The following is a 20,963-nucleotide window of genomic DNA, read 5'->3' as shown; positions in this document are numbered from 1 at the left end:
GAGTTTAAGCCATTAAGTTTGTAGTAATTTGTTACAGCAGGTATAGAAGATGAATACAGCTACTGACACAGGATGTTGCACAAAAAGACTCAGCTCTCTCTTATAGTTAATTTTTTCTCATCACTTCCTTTTTCTTTTACATTAGCGTTTGTTACCGCATCCATGCTCCAGTGCAGTGGGACAGCATTAAACAGGGTTCATCTGTTTACAAATGACAGAAAGCTAACACAAACTCACTTAAGCAAAAGAAGCAAGAGGTACACGTCTCACAGAAGCAGGACCTCCAAGGATGGAACTGGGTTTCAGTCCTAAGAGGTACCAAAACAGTCCACAAAGACTTTCTGTCTCTCTAATCTGCTTTCCTTTCTATGCAAGTTTCTGTGTTTCTATAATACATATTTTTAGTGGCAAGACTGCCCTCTTTGTCTTTCAGGAGAGGATTCTAATTTGCCCATCTTTATAGCTTAGGAGGTTGAGAGGTGCTGTGATTTTCCATTGTTACATTAAAAACTTATAAGCTAAAAGTACAAACATTTAATTTATTTACTCGTTGTTCTACAATTTGGGCAAAACTATAGGGGACAGCTTATATCCACTTCACGTGATACCAGCCTGAGGCAGCTAATTGGAGTTTAAGGATTCCCTTCCAAGATGACCTCACTCATGCAGGTTGGCGCTGGCTGTTTGCTGGTGGCTCACCGGGGTTGTCAGCCCAAAGACTCAAGTCTTCATGTGACTGCCTCAGTTGGTTGGGCTTCTCACAGTACAGCAGTCTTAGAGTAGTTGAACTTCGTACATAGTCACTGACTTCTCACCCGGGTGCAAAGTAGAAGCTTCTCTATGCCGTTTTTTGTTTTGTTTTGTTTTTTGCTTTTTTAAGATTTTATTTGTTTATTTGATAGAGACACAGCGAGAGAGGGAGCACAAAGAGGGGGAGTGGGAGAAGGAGAAGCAGGCTTCCTGCGGAGCAGGAAGCCAGATGCAGGGCTCAATCCCAGGACCCTGGGATCATGATCTAAGCCTAAGGAAGATGCTCAATGATTGAGCCACCCAGGCGCCCCACTAAGCCTTTTTAAGATTTAGCCCAGAACTGACACAAGATCACTTGTGTCCCATTCTATTGATTAAAATGGATCAAGAGCCCAGTCCAGATTTGAGGAGAGGAGACTACATCCACAAAGGTGTGAATGCAATTGTCCTGGTTCATTGGGACCACTGGTAGCAGTCTACCAGAGTGGATAATGGAGTTTTGTGAATGATGGTCCACACAAGACCATGGGGGAAATATATTGTTCCCATAAAGAAAGGGGGCTGAACACAAACCTCAGGAATCCCTAACAATCAGTTTCAAGAGTGCTAGAAAATACTAAATAAAGCAAAGCTACATTTCCCTCTAAGTATATTTACTATATAGTTTTTACATTTTCTGGAGTTCGAGAGGTAATTAAAAATTGAGGTTTAAAGTTAAGAAGTTGCAACCTTTATCCCTATTCAATTTTTTTTTATTCTGTGAATGAAAATGATGATAATATATAGTAGGTATTACTACAAAGGAATTGAAATGGTGCAGGATTCATGATGAATAAGCTATAATGTGGCTAATCCAGTGGTGTTTATTTGCAGTAACCTTTTTAATGTGACAATTCCTTGGATATTGTAGTGAAATATTTTCATCTACATTTTTATGGTTTGTATTTATTCTCCCCAGTACAGATCCCCAAATGTCAAATTACTAGAGCTGTTTTATGGAAATTAGTTTTAGGTTAGACTATTTGAAATGCATTAAATTAATTTTATCTGTTTAGCAAAGTACAATAAGGTTTTTCGCATTAACAAAGTTTTCCTTATAATTTCAGCTGTGTGTATGTTTAAAGACATGGTGGACTCAAATCACTCTTGTTTGAATTTCATATTTAGCAAATGAACATGCGCTGTTGAGGATTAAGCAGTGTTTGGAAAATGTATGTGTGAGGATTATTTAGAATGGAATTGCCAAAAATCCTGGAATATTTAATACACACTTGTTGATTGATTTTACTGCAATAAATACAAAGCAATAACAACTATATAAATTATTCAGAGACCAGTCATCCACAGCAGGATTCTTTAGAGATTACTTCAGAAAACCGTTTGGCAGGATATTCTTTTTATAGTTTTTTTTTTTTTCCCCCAAATCCATGTACAAAAGAGATATAGATCCATATGGAATGGATTAACATTGATTCTTTTAAAATGAAATTAAACATTTTAAAACATTCAAGTGAAGATTGTATGATCTTTCCTACTAAAGCTCTCTTTGGTAATTTATTTATCTTAAATATTATTTTTGTCTTTCAGGAGGCATTATATAGTGAATGTAAGAGATTTATTAAAAACCTTGCATCGCTTGAGAGTGCTTTAGTACTTTGCCTCAAAATCTGCACATAGGCAAAATTCCTGATATTATGAGTTGGGATTTTCAGTTTAAGAGGATTTAAAATCTCTGCTAAAGCAAGGGCTTGTTAGGTGTTTCTAAGCATCATATATCAGAGAGACCCAGCTACTTACCAATCATGCAAACTAAAATGGGGCAGGGCAGGACACATGGAATCAAAGAGACCAATTTAGACCAAGTAGAAGGTATCAAATTATCTTAAAATTGGTCTTTTGTTCTAGAAAGATATCCAGCTCCAGAAGCAAATAGAATAATCAGTATTTACGCAGGTATGAACCTTTTTGTATATGCGGGTTCTCAATCATTAAAGCAGTTGGAGACAGTGTTGAAAAGAGTAAATGTTTGCAGATTTGGAGGTAGAGACCTTAATTATCTACTTATTATAAGTCATGTGACTTTGATACAGTCCTAATGACCTTTTTTTGACATAATAATCCTTTTGGTTTCCAGTTCCCCACTACCTTGAAGTTGTTCTGAAGATTCAGTGAAAGAATCCCAAAATACTTAATACACTGCAAAGCATTACATTATCAAAATTTACATTATGACTACTATTACTAATAATACATGATTGGATGATTGGCTTATAAACAATTCACTGCAAAATCCGATTCGATTGGATGTGTTTTATTTATTTATTTATTTATTTATTTATTTATTTATTTTGACAGAGAGAGATCACAAGCAGGCAGAGAGGCAGGCAGAGAGAGAGAGAGGAGGAAGCAGGCTCCCTGCTGAGCAGAGAGCCCGATGCGGGACTCGATCCCAGGACCCTGAGATCATGACCTGAGCCGAAGGCAGCGGCTTAACCCACTGAGCCACCCAGGCGCCCATGGATGTGTTTTATTTTTTAAAAAAATATCTTCATTTAGAGGATACTTAGGAGATTCAAAGTGGTCATTGCTTTTGTTCCTGTTATTTTTGATGCTGTGGTTGTTGTTCCTGTTAGTTTTAAAGTACCAACCCTTACATTATTAACTTTCAATTAATACAAAATCTGTAGAGACGAATGTACAAATTTTTACTGAACAGTTGGGGATTTTATTTCACTAACTGCAACTCAGAAGGGTCATGGCTGTTTACAAAAGAAAGAAATTTACCTCCTTGTATGATTGGTTTCTTGAAATGATTTGTATCCAGTTAGAAGTCTGGCAATGGTGTGGGTTGAGTGGGACCACTGGATTCTTTTGTTAATGGTTTATTTCTCTGTGTTTCTTTCCCAGCTATTGGCAGGACCCTTATCCCTCGTTACTTTAGCACTGTGTTTGAAGGAGGGGTGACCGACCTGTATTACATCCTCAAACACTCGAAAGAGTCATACCACAACTCATCCATCACAGTGGACTGCGACCAGTGTGCTATGGTCACCCAGCATGGGAAGCCCATGTTTACCAAGGTACAGGACATACTCAGCAACATGGCTTGTGCTTCTGTGGGTATACAGAAGGACAATAATTATGCTTTTCTCCTGGAACTTTGAGCTGATTTCTTATATCTCAGACACTGTCAGTGCTATGAGATAATCTCTTTTGTTTGTGACATGGCTAGATGCTTGGTGAACATTGTTCTAAGATGTGTGCATGTGATGCAGTGCAAATATGATAGACCCGCAAAATTAAGAGACACAGGTTGCTAAACAAATAATCTTCTACATCTAAAAGAACATTCTCCCATTGTTGTGTGGTCAGTATTTGTGTTTTGTTTCTCTTAAAATTAAATACTTTTTAAAGCTAAGTTCAAATGTTAATAATGGGAAAAAAGGCAACTACAACTCAACTAATTGCAACCTTTAAGGAGCATAAAAACATAAAAATATGTAACTAGGGAATTCAGAGTTTAAAATTTGTTTCCCCAAATTCTGAGAAGTTCTGTGGTTGGTCAGTCAGCAAGTGAGCACAGTAGAGTCAGAAGTTGGTTGTGAGAAAATGAGAAACACAGGGGAGGGTGTTGGGTGGAGGACTGGGTAACATGATCTTTGAGGCACAATTTGAAGGATGTGAAGTGCAAGAAAATGTCTTCTATACTTTCTACACCTATGACCCTTCCCATCCACAGATAATCGACATGGAGGAATACTCCTTCCAGGCAAAGACCTGTCTGGAACACTACAGACAATTCCTTTATGTCCTCTTCCAAATAGCAAAATTAGTAAGAACAAATACGTAGCCAGAGAATCTGACAAACAGAAGTTTACTTGAATGAACACTAGTTAGTGCATTGTGATGAAGACTCAGTGTGAAACGAATCTGTAATATTAATGACAGCAGCTATCTCTTTTAGTTGAAAATACACACGACAATCCTCTCTTTATAGTTGAGAACTTGAATTATCAGGGTTAATTGCAAAAGCCCAAATTACAAGACTGAAGATACGTTTGTTACTTATGCACAGTTTTGTATACACACGTATAAAAATAAAATGTTTATCATTTAAAGTATCCATTGATCTTGTTGGTGCAGCTTCATCTTCCTGGTTGCTCAAGAGAACATACTAAAAAAAAAAAAAAAAAAAAAAGGCAAAGGAAATGGTGAAAAAATGCAAAAGCAAATCATCAAATGTCATTGATTTCATGGTATCTTAATTTTGTCAATAGACATTTTAAATGTGGGGCAGAAGTTGGGTTTTTCTCTTTCTTCCTTTTTAACAGTTGAATGGAAAGGAAGTTTGCCAATTAAGCACAAAGAATATTCATTCCCACTGTATGTAGATATTCATGCTGGGAAGAGAGTTTTGTTACATGGAAAGGAATGATCACCTGGGTGATGGTTTAATCTGCACATGTCTCACTTCATTTTGGAGATGTAAAATATTTACATAATCTTGTATCTCAGTTGAATAATACCACCTATTTCAAAAGTTAGGAAGTTAGAGACCCAGAGAAAAGATTTCTCTGCTAGCTCATTATTCGGTTTTTATTTGTTTGTTTTGCTTTTGTCTAGGCTTAGCATTATGTTTAGGTAATCAAGAAAAACATGCCAATTCCTTATGCTTTACGGGAAAAAAGAAATCCATGAGAATTAAATAAAATGGCTATAACGAAGAAGCTACTTCCAAAGCCTACAGCCATTGAAAATAAAAATGCATTTTTGCAGCATCCCTTTTATAAAGCATAAAATATTTTATATAAACATACTAATACAATATTTTATTATGTAATAATAAAATATTAAATTATATAATATTAAATTATGTAATAATAACTAATTTTAAAATAACATGTGTAACATTTTATATACATGTAAAATGTATAATAAAAGATAGTCCTTTATATTTTTTCAGTTTCTTTCATTTCAGGCCACAACTTTTTTGTAAATGAGCATAGTCAACTGCTCTGAAGATAAAATGATAAATATTCAGGATGGGTTTTAAATTTTTTTAAAAATCCCATTCTTCTGATGAAGTGCCTTTTTTCACTCAAATTAAGAAGCTAAGGTTTCCCTTGGTTGCAGTTTTTCCTCACCCAGGAATGCTTCCCTCTCAGATGGCCATGGGGAAGACCAGAACAACCTCCTCCTGAACTCAGATCTTTCACCCCAAACTTCAGTTATTTAGGTCACCTCTCCCTCTACTCCATGGCAGTACATCTCCCAACTCTTGTAATGAATATTTCCATAGTGTGATGAAAAATATCACTTTCTCGGAAATGCAGCTTAGCTATGTGGACTTAGTCCAGATGCTAATTATGCACATTTATTTTTAGAAAGTTCTAAAGCATTCATTTTTTTCTTTTCACTTTTTTTTCTCCCCCCCTGCAACCTTGGTGATTATGATACTACCCGAAGAATCCTTCCAATTTTTCTTTTGTTCTTATATTAATTAAAAATAATCCACCTTCGTGTAATAAAATAATGTGAGTATTTAGTATAAAACAGTGAGCTAATGACCTTTCAGTAGCACAAAGAAAAATGTAGTCTGGAAGCTGTTGCTTTATTTTTAAAGGGGAGCCCCACTGTACATGGAATTATTTTAGCACATTATGTACAGGCACATCACATTGTTCTAATTTAGACTATCAATACACTCTAATTCCCCAAATAGCGTTTGACCCAGTGGTTCTGAGTTGCTTTTATGAAAATTTGGTCAACTGGTGAATCAAATATCAGCCGCAGTCCTAATCAACGATAATATTTAATATTCCTCAGGAGTATAGTGCACATTTTGCAATTTCCTGATCCTAGGAACACTATAGATTATGGATAAATATGTAATTAGAGTTTTAAAACACACATTATGAAGCCTTTCTTTTCTGTATTCAATTTTGAATAAAATTGAAAACAAGGTTTAATAATCTGAAGAGCAATCACCAAGGTTTTCAGAATCCAAGACCCTTGAATTACATTTGAGGGTGTGAATACTGACAGATGCTGAGAGGAGCCTCCCTGGGGTACACATAGGGCTACTTTTAGATTTTACAAACTAATGTCATAGTTACAGCCATTACCAAACACTCTTATCACTCTGTAAACATGGCTTTGTGTTTTCTCTGGTCTCAATTAATTTATTACACAATTATTTATGACTCTAGGAAAGTACCCTGAAATGCCTCAGCCATTTTTCCTATATGAATGCTCATTCAGGTCGTTGACATCATTCCTTTCTTAGCCTGTCTGCAACATTATAGTCCAGGATTTATCCATTTCTACCCTTATCCCAGCTCCCGTTGAATTAGTATAATATCAATGACCATATTGCTTTCCTATATGTATACATATGCATTTACATATGCAGTATTTCCACATAAAATACAATGAGCTTTATGCGATTGTTAATTTGAAAGCAGTATTTCATGCATAAACACCAAGAAAACTAAGTAAACACTTCTACCTAAAAAGCACATTTTCTTTCATAACAGGTCTATGAAAATCATTTGTATTCTACAACAGCATGGTCAGCATTGCTTTACAATTAGTCAGAGAAAGAAAAGGGTTAAAAAGCTACCGGTTAGTTTGAGAAATGTTCTTTTTTAGTTCTCTTGTTCCTGGCCTAGTCTCAAGCTAGCACGTGATCCGCTGAATGCCTGCCAGCCTCTTTCTTGTTGATCCTCCGGAGACCATCTGTGCTGGGGGCATTGATTAGAGTGTGTCTGCTGGGATTACATCTTTTCTGTTGCCATGCCAACTAATCAGCTGATTTTGGTTACCACAGAAACAAAATGTCAGAGCTCACAGTACGGTAACATGAATTCAGCACAACAGAAAATGTTTTCTTAATTGGGGACCCTTTTGATTTTGGATTCCAAGTGAAAGGCAGCTTTAAAAAAAAGGGCCAACTTTAGATAAAAGCTACATTAATTGTATTGATTAAGAGGAATGCACAGAATTTCTCTGAAAAAAGAAAATATTAATTCTCCTTTATAAACCATGTCTTTTTTTTTTTTACAATTTCCAGACAAGAAATACATACATATATATATATATATATATATATATATATATATATATATATATTCATATTCCCCCCCCCCTTAGGCGCCTCTATTCCATTTGCTGATTTTTGCATGTTGAATAAATCACAAGGCCTTTAGTTTCCTTTAACTTCCATGATGGGGGCAGGAAGCAGGGAGGCTGAATAGGGCTTGGGAGAAGGCCATGGGTAAAAAAAAACTACCTTGAGGGAGCACAAGAGTGACCAAATTTTCCTCTGGTCTTCCATTCAAGGAAGTCATTTAATTTTCACAGTCAACTCAGATTCAGTTTTAAGGATTCCTCTCTTGCAATGTGATATGCTCTGGATAAGGCTGATTTCTTGGTTTGGGCTTACAAAGGAGGAGCCCAAGGCTTGTTGCAGTTTTCCCTTTTGTAGGCCCCATGACAGTTCGAAGGCACGAAGTGTCCTCAACTGGTTTGCTCTGTCACGGTAAACAGAAAATACAATTTAACCTGACTTTACAGATCCTCCAATTGAGTACCTCGTCAGAAGGACTCCATCTATGCCCTCTTATTATGGAATTCTATTCCAGTAGAACCTCCATCTGTCTTGGGTTTGTGGTTCATAAACACAAAACAAATAGATTAGATAAGATAAAAGCATGACATTTAACTGGGCTAATATTTATTTAAACATCTAATAATCCCCCTTCTTTAAAAAAAAAAAAAAAAAGGATTATAGCATCCAAATATCCTTGTCCTCTACTGTCAAAACATTTCAACTGTCACTGGATGACTGCAGTCACCTCCCTTTTGTGAAAGTTTCTCTGCAGGTGGCTTCTGTCATACTAACTCCCTGGAGAGAATTGTGTAGCTTAATCTCCATGCAACCCCTTTGAAAACCTTGGTGAATTAATTCCAATGCTAAGGATGTTCTAGAGGAGTGGTTTGTTCTAGAAAGTCTTCCCCCATTTCCAAGTGCACAACACTCATGGCTAAGATGCCAGGAAGGAAGCTCTGAAGACCACTCAATTGAAGAGGTTTAGGACAAGGTGTCTAAATGCCTAAAATTACCCATGGATTCTGCTAGTGGAGTCTGAGCTGGAGGTCTTCACCCAATTATCAATAATTATCCTACAGTGCTTCTGAGACCTTTGAAAAAAAGAAAATGGTGGACATCAATAGCATCTTTCTTAAGTAGTGCCCTTGCACACATGGTGCCCTTACTAAAACTCCTTATACTGGTATTTGGCTCGTTCAAAGAAAATATTACTGGAGCACCTGGGTGGCTCATTCAGTTAAGCATCAGACTCTTGATTTTGGCTCAAGTCATAATCTCAAGGTCTTGCAATTGAGTCCCCCCACTGGGTTCCATGCTGTGCATGGAACCTGCTTAAGATTCTCTCAACTCCTTCTCTGCCCCTCCCCCTCTTCTACTCACACATTTCCTCTCTCTCTGAAAAAAATTTTTTTTAATTAAAAAAAATCATTTAAAAAATAATAAAGAAAATACTATCTTAAATTAGAATAAACAGAAAGCACACAGCCCACTGCCTAGGACATAGTTGGAACTCAATAAATGGTGGCCTTCTGTATTAAATTCCCAAAGAAGGAAGTGGTTATTAATATCTCAAAAAGGTTGAAATAAATTGTTAATTATCTTCATGGACTATAGTTTTAGAAATGAGCATACCCTCCTAGTGAGTTAATTGTTATTTATGATTTTTAAAACTTGTGTAGTGCATTGATTTCCAAAATTGTGTATATTTGCTTTTAGCATAGGAAACATTTCTCCAAAAAACTCAATCAGAAGTCCAATACTTTGAAAGGATGAAACTGAAGCTGCTCTGGTCGAATCGAGAAAATGGGTGGAGATCACATGGTCTATATAGAGGCCAAATTCTTTCCAGCAGAGCCCCTGTGACACCTCCTTGGATCCCTGGGTCTCAGAGAGCACGTTATGATGACTACTAGTGGTGGGGTTCTGCATTTTTGGGTTGCAATCTTTTTATCTTTAGAGCTATTATTTGCTACCATCCTACTACATGCCATGTATAATACCAGGCAATCTACACATACAATATCATTCATATATTTACCCAGCAATCCTGCAGAAGGTTAATACTATCCTCATCTTACAGATGAGGAAACGGGAACTTGGGGAATTTACTTGGTTTTCTCAAAGTTCCAAAATAAGTAAAAAGTAGAGTTAGGGTGTGCATCTAGTACTTTCTGATGTCAAAGCCTCTGTCTACTCCAAAACAAACATGAAATGAATGATGGGTTGTAACTATTTAAATTGGACCAATATGCTCCCACTACTTCCTATTTTTTAGTTGAAATAAGATCTGTGGTGTCCGATTGCCTAACATTTTCTCTGATTTCAAAGTCATTAACGGTGAAATAAGATAGGTACATTAAATAGGAACTACATGCTAAAAATGATCTGAATATCAAAAGAAGAAAAAAATGATCACCCCGTCGAGGAAGAGAGCCTCATAAATTCTATGTTTCTTTAATAATACATATTTATCCTAGAAAGATATCACCCCTTCCCCCAAAGCTTGGCCTTCTATGCAAGCAAAATTTGTCACTGCTGATAGCATGCCTTTATTTCTTACATGCCAATAACTGATCCCAGCTGCCTTGGGTAACACATTGTCCCCCCGGAATTTGTCCCTGAAAATGAAAACTTCCTCTGTTTGGATAACCTTGTAGTAAGTCCTACTTAAGCATGAATTATTTTATTAGGTACTTTCTCCCAGAGTAGGTCTACCACGATTAGAACAGGATTTCAAGCTCTGATGATAGAAGGATGATGAAACAGAGATAAGGAGGCGGGAGAGTATGATTTTTGTGAGGACACACTGTGTGTCAGGAATTTTTGACATAATGCTGCAATAATATAGCATTATTTTGTTAGAATATTTTGTTTCCATATTTGCAAATGAAGAAACAGAGGCTCATGGAGTTTTGGCAGCAGCCAGTCAAGTTACTAGTAGCTCATAGTGAGTAAGCAGCTGTCTTGTCTTTTGAACCCATGGATCCAGGAGCTCACACTTGTCTCAGTATGTCGTGCATAAAGCACTGGTGTCACATCCTTGCCAAGATCCAGCGCTGTCCGAGGACAGTCAGGGAGACCACGCTGAGCAGCTGATGTGTGAGTTACAAAAGTGTGGCATTGACCAAGTGCACAGCAAATGAGTGTGTTGTTTGTCGCTTCTAGGTGTGTACAGAAGGCAGACTGATCTTGGAGTTCACCTTTGATGATCTCATGAGAATAAAAACATGGCACTTTACCATTAGACAATACAGAGAGTTAGTCCCAAGGAGCATTCTAGCCATGCATGTAAGTAATTTCAGCACTATTTTACTCTCTTTCTTTCCCCCCCTCCCCACCCCATTTACTTAAGGAGGAAAACTACAGTTCTCTCTCTCTGAAAGAACACTAACAGTCTTCACATGTTGCGTAATGAACTCTCAGTTTGAGTTTTCCCCTCAACTATTTTATTCTACAGGCCCCCTGCCCCCTCTTTGTTTCTGAGTTTGGTGTAGTGTGAGATTATATATATATATATATATATATATATATATATATATATATATATATATTTTATTATTTTAAACTCCATACTGAGGTTACCTCAATAAACAGTTTGTACTTCTCTTAAATTCCACTGAATCATTATCAAGTATTGCTCTGCCTGGGCTATTAAACCTTTTATGTATAACTGGGGAAGGAAATAAAACAAGAAATAAGGTAAGGAAAACAAGTTTCCAGTTTTGATTTGAACCATCTGACAAGAAGTGGGGCTCAGGTAGCTCAGATCTGTGTCTACAGCATTTCTAACCATAGTTTTGGGATGAAGCGAGCAGTCTGGGTTTTGCTCTGTTTCAGTTGACCACAAATCACATCGCATTTATTGAGCACCAACTAGGTGCATGGCCAAATCTGATGCCAATCTGGATATATGTTTTAGAGGTAAGACTTGGTAAGAACTAGCTGAGTGCAGTCCCTGAAGAAGGCGTCAAAGGCATTGACTTAAATAAATCCCTCTTCCATAATGCATGATGCAGCAGTTTCTGTGAAAAGGCTTTGGAGCAAAATCAGACTTAATGAGCCTGATTTTTAAGACCCTGTACAATCAAACGAGAATACAATAAGAGTAGCTAGTATTTACTAGGTGTTTGCTATGCCAGGTCTTGTGCTAAGCATATGTACACATTCTATTTAACCCTCCTAGTAACCCAGAGAGGTGCAGAATCATTATCCCTGCTTTAGAAGTGAGAAAACCAAGACTTGGGCTTGATATATTGCTCCATGTTTCTCAGCATGAAAGTGGCAAATCAAGATTTCAACTCAGCTGGTACAGACTCCAAAACCCAGGCTGATGAGCCATCTGTCTCCAGACTATCCAATTCCACTCTGTCTCCCCAGGTTTTGTCCTCCACCCTCTCTTCCCAATTGGTTAAACCCAATCTCTCCCCTTTCCATTGACCTTGTGCTTCCTGCTGTGGCGCCCCACTCCCCTGCTCCAATCTTTCTGCCTAGTTCTCCACTTTGAAAGCCCAGTACACATCCTCTAATCCCATTGAAGAAGCCCAAAGTAGCCACTCTTAGTGTTCCCAAAAGAGACCAAAAGGCAGCAGAAGGTAGTGGTCGGGAGCCTGGATCCTAGAATGAGATCACATACGTGTGTATTCCTGTTCCTGTGACCTTGTGCAAGTGACATGGCATCTCTGTGCTTCCAGTTCTTCATCTATAAAATGGGTATAGTAATAGAGTCTGCCTCAGAGGACTGGTTTGAAGATTAAGAGTTAATGCATGTAAAGAACGTAAAACAGTGCCTGGCACATGGTAGGTCCTCTTCAAGTAGCGGTGACTGGCTTTTAGCAGCTTTGGCAGCAGTAATGTCCTTCCTTTCATTTATTATTATATCCTGTCTTCTGTCTGCAAATCTGATGCGTATGATGTTTGTGACAACTACCTGATGACTATCTATAGAACCAGCTCTTTCTGGCACATGGAAGGGCTTCCATAAATATTGGCTCTATGTCCACAGAGAACTCCCTTCTCAGAAACTGAAGTGAGAAGTCACAACCTCCAACTCTTTTCTCTGACTTTTAGGTTTTTGTTGAAATGCACAAAGCCAACTGGTTACATGACTATGAGAAAAACTAAGTACAGGAAAGAACGAATTAAAGTGTTAGAGGAACTTGTAGTCTCATGACTACAGGCATGAAGACAAAAGGATATTTATTGAGTCTCTCTCTGTTTAGCTTGTGTCTGCCAGTGAAGAAGGAAAGACAAATAGAAAGGAAGAGTGTCAACCAAGAGACTCATCTCACAATGAAACCCAGAAAGAAATTTCATTTTTTTTGTAGCCTACCAGAACATTTGGGGTAGCCCATGGAACATTTAGGGTTACCCATGGAACATTACACCCCTCTTCTAAATGTGGCAGATATTTTGGAAAGGTGTTGCTTACCCTTACAGTACTATAGGATGAAAATTGTTGAGACCATCTATTTCAGACACAGCTTAATGGGGAAGAAATTTAGAATTCATATAAATATATATATATATATATATATATATATATATATATAAATAAATTTCATACAAGTGGTAAAGTTTTCAGATATAGTCTTAGACTCCAAGCTGTCAAACACAACACTATCACAACTGAAAACAAAGGCCAGTCCTAAAGCCTGGCTCTACGAAATCCAGAGATGGACCCTGCCTTCCCTGCTGAGTGCCAGAGACTTGGCAGTGTCCTGACAGAGCTTAATGACCCTCCTTCTGAAGACACGGGGGCCTCTCACAGAGGAAGTAAGGTTGTTTCTCCCAAGGACTAAAAGCATGCCTGATTCATTTTGGTTCTACCTGGCAACAGATCTTGCATCATTGATCCAAAAATGTCCTTGAGCCATTATATGCAAGTGTCTTCAAAATGTAAATTAAATTATCTCCAGCAACCTCCCCTCTGAGACAAACTGACAATGTTGAGATTGCATTTTTTTAGCAACTGTAGTCCAGTTTGAGACTTTCTTGGCACCATCTTACAAAGATAAAATATATGGTTTTTTCTTGTTTAGGCACAAGATCCTCAGGTCCTGGATCAGCTGTCCAAAAACATCACTAGGATGGGACTAACAAATTTCACCCTCAACTACCTCAGGGTAAGACCAACGGGATGATTACATTTCCTGGTGAATTTGAAAAGTGCTTTAGAGGTGTATATGTATCTTGAACCAAGAAGTTAAAATGAGGTAATAGAGCACAATACATGTGTCTTACACGACCGTGTGTGTGTTTTTTGTGTGTATTTTCAATGGAGGACGGGGTTTAATTAACAAAGCAGCAAACCTAGGCTTCTTCAAAGCTGAATTTCCTCTCTCTGTTTGTATGACTCTTGGAGTTAATTATTCAAAGGCCAGCGGTGTCTGCTCATATAATGTTTTGGCACTCTGCCCCTCTTGGTTGTCTCAAGTTTCTGATGTACAATGGTGTTCACTGCTTCTGTGTCTCCACCCAGGGAGTGTCCCTGAGTAGACTCAGTGTGCCCTCCAGAGAGCATCCCCTGAAGTTCAGTTCAGTGGTGGAACACAGATATTTCTAAGTCTTCTAAGGGACTCTCTGTGTAACATGGAACGGATTTTCTGGGTTGGATATAAAATCAGTTTTGATCTTTAAAAATTAAGAGTTAGGCAAAATTATCTGCCTACATAGTAACTATGGCTTCTGTATTTGGTCTAAAACAGAAACACTTGTCACTCCGGTTTGTGGTATAGAATTGCAGTCATCGTGTTGCAGGTAGAGGATATGGTTTCCTTCATAAAGCAAGCATTGTCCTCCAGACTGTACAAGAAGTCAGTGGGTGCGCTCCACATTCCTTTGCCTCTCCAAAGTTCCCTCTTTGTCATTGTGCTGCCACTTCTCCAGCCCTCTACCCATCATGGAGTTTATGCTCTTGTTTCTTGATCCCTAAGCGCTGTGTCAGTCTGTGAATTTTGCTTTGTGTTCCTAACCCTCTGTAACTAGTCATTTTGTGTATGTCTAAATGCTGAAGTACTTTGGCCGAACTTTCTCTTTAGTGAATTAAGAATAATTTGAACAAAGTCTTCCAAGTAACACACTCATGGCAATGTGCCAGGTCCTATGCTAGAGAATGAAGATTCAAAGACAAAAGTCATCGTATCTGCCATCAAGAAATGATGGCCAGACCCATAGTTGGGTCTCCTACCATGGCCAGACCCATAGAGAGAACATTATAAACAAAATGGTAAATAATCCTGGTTGAAATTTTCAAGTGGAATTATGGGAGTACAAAATGGAGACCTCTCAGAAGAATGCATCAGAGAAGCTTTATGGAAGACATGATGCCTAACTTGAGTGTGAAAGAATGAATAAAGGTAAAGCCAGGAAGGGGTCAGGAAAGACATTCACATTAGATGGAAAAGAAGGGGCCTGGATTATGAGATGGAATTCCAAGCAGGTAAATGATGCTGGAACGTGGACCGAGAAACCAGGAGAGGCGGGAGGGAAAGTAACTTATGAACCAGGTCTTGGAACAGCTGGCTGGCTGGGCTACCAGACCAGGAGCTTCTGAAAAGATTAAATATGAGCATGGTAGTATCCATCTCCTGAGTATAGGGAAAAAAGCTATTTTCTATCCAGCCTAGATGCTCTAGGTCCAAATACAGGTACAGCAAGAGCTGGAGTCAGCTTTGCTCCTGCCACCCTCTACTTTGCCCCATCACCACCCCCATTTTGGCAGCCCTGAACCAGGTTGCTTTCTAGTAATGGTCCTATGGTTCCCACTCAGAGGGAAAACAGAGACTGCCCAGGAGGGTGGGTAGACAGAAAGGGTTGTTAGAGCTAGGTTCTTCCATACTCCCAGGTTCTACCTTTAGAGGGGCTCCCATGGCACCACTGGTTTAGTGGAAGTGGGTAGCAAGACCTGGGAAAGTAGAGGTCTGTGGCATGCTCTAGCCACAGAAATTCAGAAGGCTGCCCTCCACTGCTAGGCATTTCATCTTGTTAGAGACCGTGAGTGGTTCTTTTAAACCATCTGAAGATGCCTCTCTTCAGACAGATAAAGATGTTTCATACTGTGTGTCCTCAGCTGACCCCACATTGGAATCTGGAACTTTGGATTCTATCCTAGACTTGGTCACTCACCCTCTGGTGAAATCTAGACAGATTCACTATTATATCTTTTAGCTGCATTTAACACAGATCAATAAATGCTAAACTTTTTTCCTCCCCTTTCCCTAGCTCTTCTTCTTATCATCATCAGTTAAATGTTGACTTTTACCTTGGGGTCAACAAGGCCCACCTGGCTCCCACGTTCTAAAATTTTCTGCTTTTAACCCACAAAAACTGAGAAGATCATACTTGCAAAGAGAGGGAAGAGGCAGGGATTGGCACCAACCCCCTCTCCCAACAGCAACAGGAGGAAGAAGCGTGTGGGTTTGTGCAATATGGAATCGTGTTTCAAAGGCCACCGCTTAAATGTAGCTCTTATGCATGTCCTGACTTCACTAGTCTTCACAATGGTCCCTGTGCACTAGCACCATTTGTGTGAGAGAACCGGGCATAGAGAGTGCAAGTAAGTAAACTCAGTCACCCAGCCTTCTACCACGGAACAGCTGGGCTGGGATTTGAACTCGGGCAGTGTGGCTCTAGAATCCATGAGCTTCATGAAGGTCTCTGCTGCCTTTCTAGGAGGAAGGGAGAACAATGATATTGACAGAAATTGGACTGTGTCTCTCCTGCCTTGACAGGGGAGTCTGCATCATCTCTCACTGGGGACTTAATCCACTTTGCCAAACTAATGACAGCTCCTTGTAGGGTTTCATGTGCAGATTGAGTGAGACAATCCATGTAGACAGCTTAGCACAAGGTCTGCAGACAGAAAGCACCCAGTTAGTGTTCACTGGCATGATTGATTGAGCACCCACTATGTGTCCATCATTGTTGTTCATACTGGAACCATGGAGAGCAACATGGCATCTCGCTCTCTTCTCTTCCTTTGGGTCCACTCAACACCCTTTTACTTCCTCTGCTTATGTATCCTGGCTCAGCAGCTGCTTGCCCTTCCTGGCTCCATTCCTTCCTTTCTTCACTCCCTCCATCACTTATTCATCAGGACTCTTTCATCGAGCCCACTCTGTCTTCCTGGCCTTGTGCCAGGTGTGGGACCTTCATCGTGGAGAAGATGTGGCCCTTTCTAGGGCAGGGGGAGGCCAGCGCCACAGTTCCAGTGAGGTGTGGTGACAAGGAAGGACCTACAGGGCTCTGTGGGAGGCCAGGAGGGGTCCCCTGGTCTCCGGAAAGAAGGCCCCCCTCCTAGAAATAACTATGGGTAGTTGTGAGCCACGTGGCAAGTCAAGGCTGAACAGAGCCTCACACTCAGTTCCCAAAACCATATGGACATTTCCATGATGAGACCTGGCTTGGGTAGTGGTTACTAAGAATGAAAAACAAAGTTTTTTTGGATTAGACTGGGATCAAAGATTTCCTTAGTGCTCTCACCAATCGATATTCATAAGACAGCTGAGCAATCGCCCAGTGCATTCATTTATAAAACTGCTTTAAAATCTGGAGCTGGGTGCCTGGGTGGCTGACTTGGTCAGGTGACTGCCTTTGGCTCAGGTCATGATCTTTGAGTCCTGGAATTGAGTCCTGCATCAGGCTCCCTGCTTAGCCAGGAGCCTGCTTCTCCCTCTGACCCTCCCCCCTTATGTTCTCTCTCTCTCATTCTACCTCTCTCTCAAATAAATACATAAAATCTTAAACAAAACAAAACAAAAACCTGGAACTCTCCCATCCTTCTGAGGAGCCAGGCCTTTGCCTCCAGCCTCAGGGGGTTATTTGAGGTATTGTTTAGTTAACTAGGAGCTTCAAAACTACATCCAGATCAGAAAAAAGGTCAGACACCTGTGTTGACAAATATTAATCCAAGGCCTTCTAAATAGCAGAAGAGTTTTCTTTAAATCAATGCATCCTGCTTTGGAAAGGAGGGCTAGAGACTTTAAATGCTCCAGACATCTGAAATTTCAATATGCTGTTTCTTTCATGTAACAAAGTTAAGCAGTACAGAAAGTAAGCAATTTCAGTCTTCTAGCTTCGCCCAAACAAGTTCTCCCACTACCATGAAATTCCAGATCTTTCTCATGGAGGTCTGCAGTCAGGGGCTCTGTGGAGCTCACGGGGGTGGCTCCTTGCTCAAGGAAGGAGCAAGTGAAACACGATGGATGCCTTTTGAGCTTGCGAATGCCAATGATGGCTCCATACTCGGACGTTCACCTGGCAGCACCTTGGAAGGGACTCTGGTGACCTGATGCTTTGGAAGTGACAACAGAACAGATGCTGTTATTTGATTTGAGTTATCAAATTGCCTGCCATTGCCTCCTGTCTCCTCCCAACATAATAAGGCTGGAGGTGCTCTGTGCTGAGAGGTGTGGCGGCAGCTGGCTCTCCGGTCCCAGTGGAGCAGCAGCTGGCGGTCGCTGAGCAGGGATGGGGCTCTGATGAAATGTGGTCCCACTTCCTGCCTCATGGACCTCTGGCAGACCAGGGCTGGCTGGTTGAGTGTCCCTGTGGTAGTTGTCCAGGCTGGGGTGGGGACAGGCCTGCAGGGGGAGGGGCATTGCCTTGTGGCTATCAGGCACTCCCGGAAATAGGTGAAACATTTCACAAAACATGTTCACCGACTCCTAGGGAGGAAGGTTGTTTCCCAGGATAGGGTGATGGCACCCTTCAATCAGTCATTCTAGGGAGGAAACTAGAGACCTAGGAATGGGGACAAGGAGTGAGAAATTTGGAAACACATCCTTTGGTATGTTTGCTGGAAAGCAGCAAGTCCTGTTGTGCCCTGGCATTTTAGAAAAAAATCCGGTCCAGCCACCACAGGAAGGCAGGGTGCGGCTTGATAGTATCAGGGCATCTAAGTCAATGAAACCTGGTTGTGCAACCTTGATCCACTGTTCATTGTTCAGTAGTCATTGTTCGCTCCGCAAGCATCTTTAGACACCTTCTTTGTGCCAGGTCTCCACAACTTTCAAGGACATCACTGTACATCAGGTACCAAAGAAAACCAAATTTGTGCCTGTTGAGAAATCTGTCCTGGGTACAGTGATCAATGTAGTCACTAACATTCATTGAGCACTTACTAGGTACCAGGTACTGTTGCTAGGTACTTGGCAGGAAGGCTTTTTTTTTTTTTTTTTTTTTTTTTTTTGTGATGCTCACAACTTTATGAACCAGAGACTCTTTTTTTTTTAATTAAAAATTGTTTTTTAAATTTCTTTTCAGTGCTCCAGAATTCATTGTTTATGCACCACACCCAGTGCTCCATGCAGTACATGCCCTCCATAATACCCACCACCAGGCTCACCCAACCTCCCACCACCCTCCCCTTCAAAACCCTCAGTTTGTTTCTCAGAGTCCACAGTCTCATGGTTAGTCTCCCCCTCCAATTTTCCCCAACTCCCTTCTCCTCTCCATCTCCCCACGTCCTCCTTGTTATTCCTTATGCTCCACGAGTAAGTGAAACCATATAATTGACTCTCTCTGTTTGGCTCATTTTGCTCAGCATAATCTCTTCCAGTCCCATCCATGTTGATACAAAAGTCGGGTATTCATCCTTTCTGATGGAGGTATAATACTCCATAGTATATATGGACCATTCCTTCTTTATCCATTCTCCGTTGAAGGGCATCTGGGTTCTTTCCACAATTTGGTGACTGTGGCCATTGCTGCTATGAACATTGGGGTATACAGATGGCCCTTCTTTTCACTACATCTGTATCTTTGGGGTATATATCAAGTAGTGTAATTGCAGGGTCTTAGGGTAACTCTGTAATTTCTTAAGGAATCTCCACACTGTTTTCCAAAGTGGCTGTACCAACTTGCATTCCCACCAACAGTGTAAGAGGGTTCCAGAGACTCTTTTTAGTCCTATTTTTCAGGGGAGGAAACTGAGACCCAGAGAAGTAGCTTTTTAAAGTCACAGAGCTAGTAAGTGGTAGAGTAGGGATTTGATCTCACAGCCTGAGTCCAAGCACAAAAAGGGGAAAGGTTGTTAGAGGGTAGATATGGGATCTCAAAGCCTTCAATGAGGAGATGGATTGATTCTGAATGACAAGTAGATGGTCCCAGGTAGACTAGTTGGAGGGTCCACCACAGATGGTAACAGAGAGGGATGGAGAAAGCTGGTGAGTTTGGGGAACTCTAGGCAGTGTCCATGGTTGGAATATAAGTTTTAAGTTTGCACTAGGTATCCACACAGAGTGGGTGTTATGGCCCAAAATGTATAGCTGAGCTGAGTGGCACGGTTCTAGAGCGAGTCTTCTTATTCCAGTAAGAACACAGCATAGTCAGGGAAATACCTCATGCTGACACTTGGGTTTGGGGGCCAAAAAGACAGGATTATGTATTTGAACTCAGCCACTTGCTAGCTGTGTGATCCTGGACAAGTTACTTGACTACTCTGAGCCTCAGTTTCCCCTATCTGGAAAATGGGATATTATACCCTCCTCTGGATTCTAGTGAGATGGAGGTCCCAACTCTCATTTGTCAAGTGCTTTTTTGAGGATCACTGGAAGTCGAGTCATTCATTGGAGCCCCCTGCACTCAGAGCTTCTGAGAAGAGCCCCTGGGAACAACACACCCAGTAGCCTGGTCCTTCTTCCTAATTCTTGCCTTTTATTTCATCAGAATGAAAGCCCTTTCTCACTCAGAGTTGGAAATTGCCATCATTTCAAATTTCTTATAAGCACTTCTTGCATGGGAATGTTTACTGTATGCAGTAACTGTTTTCTATTTTTAAATAGCTGTAACGAATTCAATTTTCAAATTGAAAGAGAAATAATTGATGTTGATTTCATTTCCTATTCCACAAAAAGAATGGGGGTAGGCAGAAACCATGTCCTAAAGCATTTATTTTTATTTTTTAATTTGCTTTAAGATTTATTTATTTATTTGAGAGAGAGGAAGAGAGAGCGCATACACCCAGGCAGGGGGAGGGGCAGAAGGAAAGAGAGAATGTCAAGCAGACTCCATGCTGAGTGTGGAGCCTGAAGCCGGGCTTGATCTCATGACCCTGAGATCATGATCTGAAAATCAAGAGTTGCACTCCTTTTCTTTTCTTTCT

General features: G+C 40.1%; 1 protein-coding gene across 10 annotated transcripts in view; it reads left to right on the top strand.

Moving 5' to 3' along the window:
- The window catches only part of LDB2 (LIM domain binding 2), a 375,718-nt gene that overhangs the window by 284,666 nt on the left and 70,089 nt on the right, over window positions 1–20,963 (top strand). For all 10 annotated transcript variants that reach the window (XM_032333925.1, XM_032333923.1, XM_032333924.1 and 7 more), the window contains exons 3-5: window positions 3,658–3,830; window positions 11,027–11,149; window positions 13,900–13,983. In XM_032333925.1, the coding sequence (XP_032189816.1) occupies window positions 3,658–3,830; window positions 11,027–11,149; window positions 13,900–13,983 (380 nt within the window). The remainder of the gene's footprint in view (window positions 1–3,657; window positions 3,831–11,026; window positions 11,150–13,899; window positions 13,984–20,963) is intronic.

The sequence above is a fragment of the Mustela erminea genome, chromosome 2 (genome assembly GCF_009829155.1).
Source record: "Mustela erminea isolate mMusErm1 chromosome 2, mMusErm1.Pri, whole genome shotgun sequence".
Lineage (NCBI taxonomy): Eukaryota > Metazoa > Chordata > Mammalia > Carnivora > Mustelidae > Mustela > Mustela erminea.
This window is presented reverse-complemented; position numbering and strand designations above follow the sequence as displayed.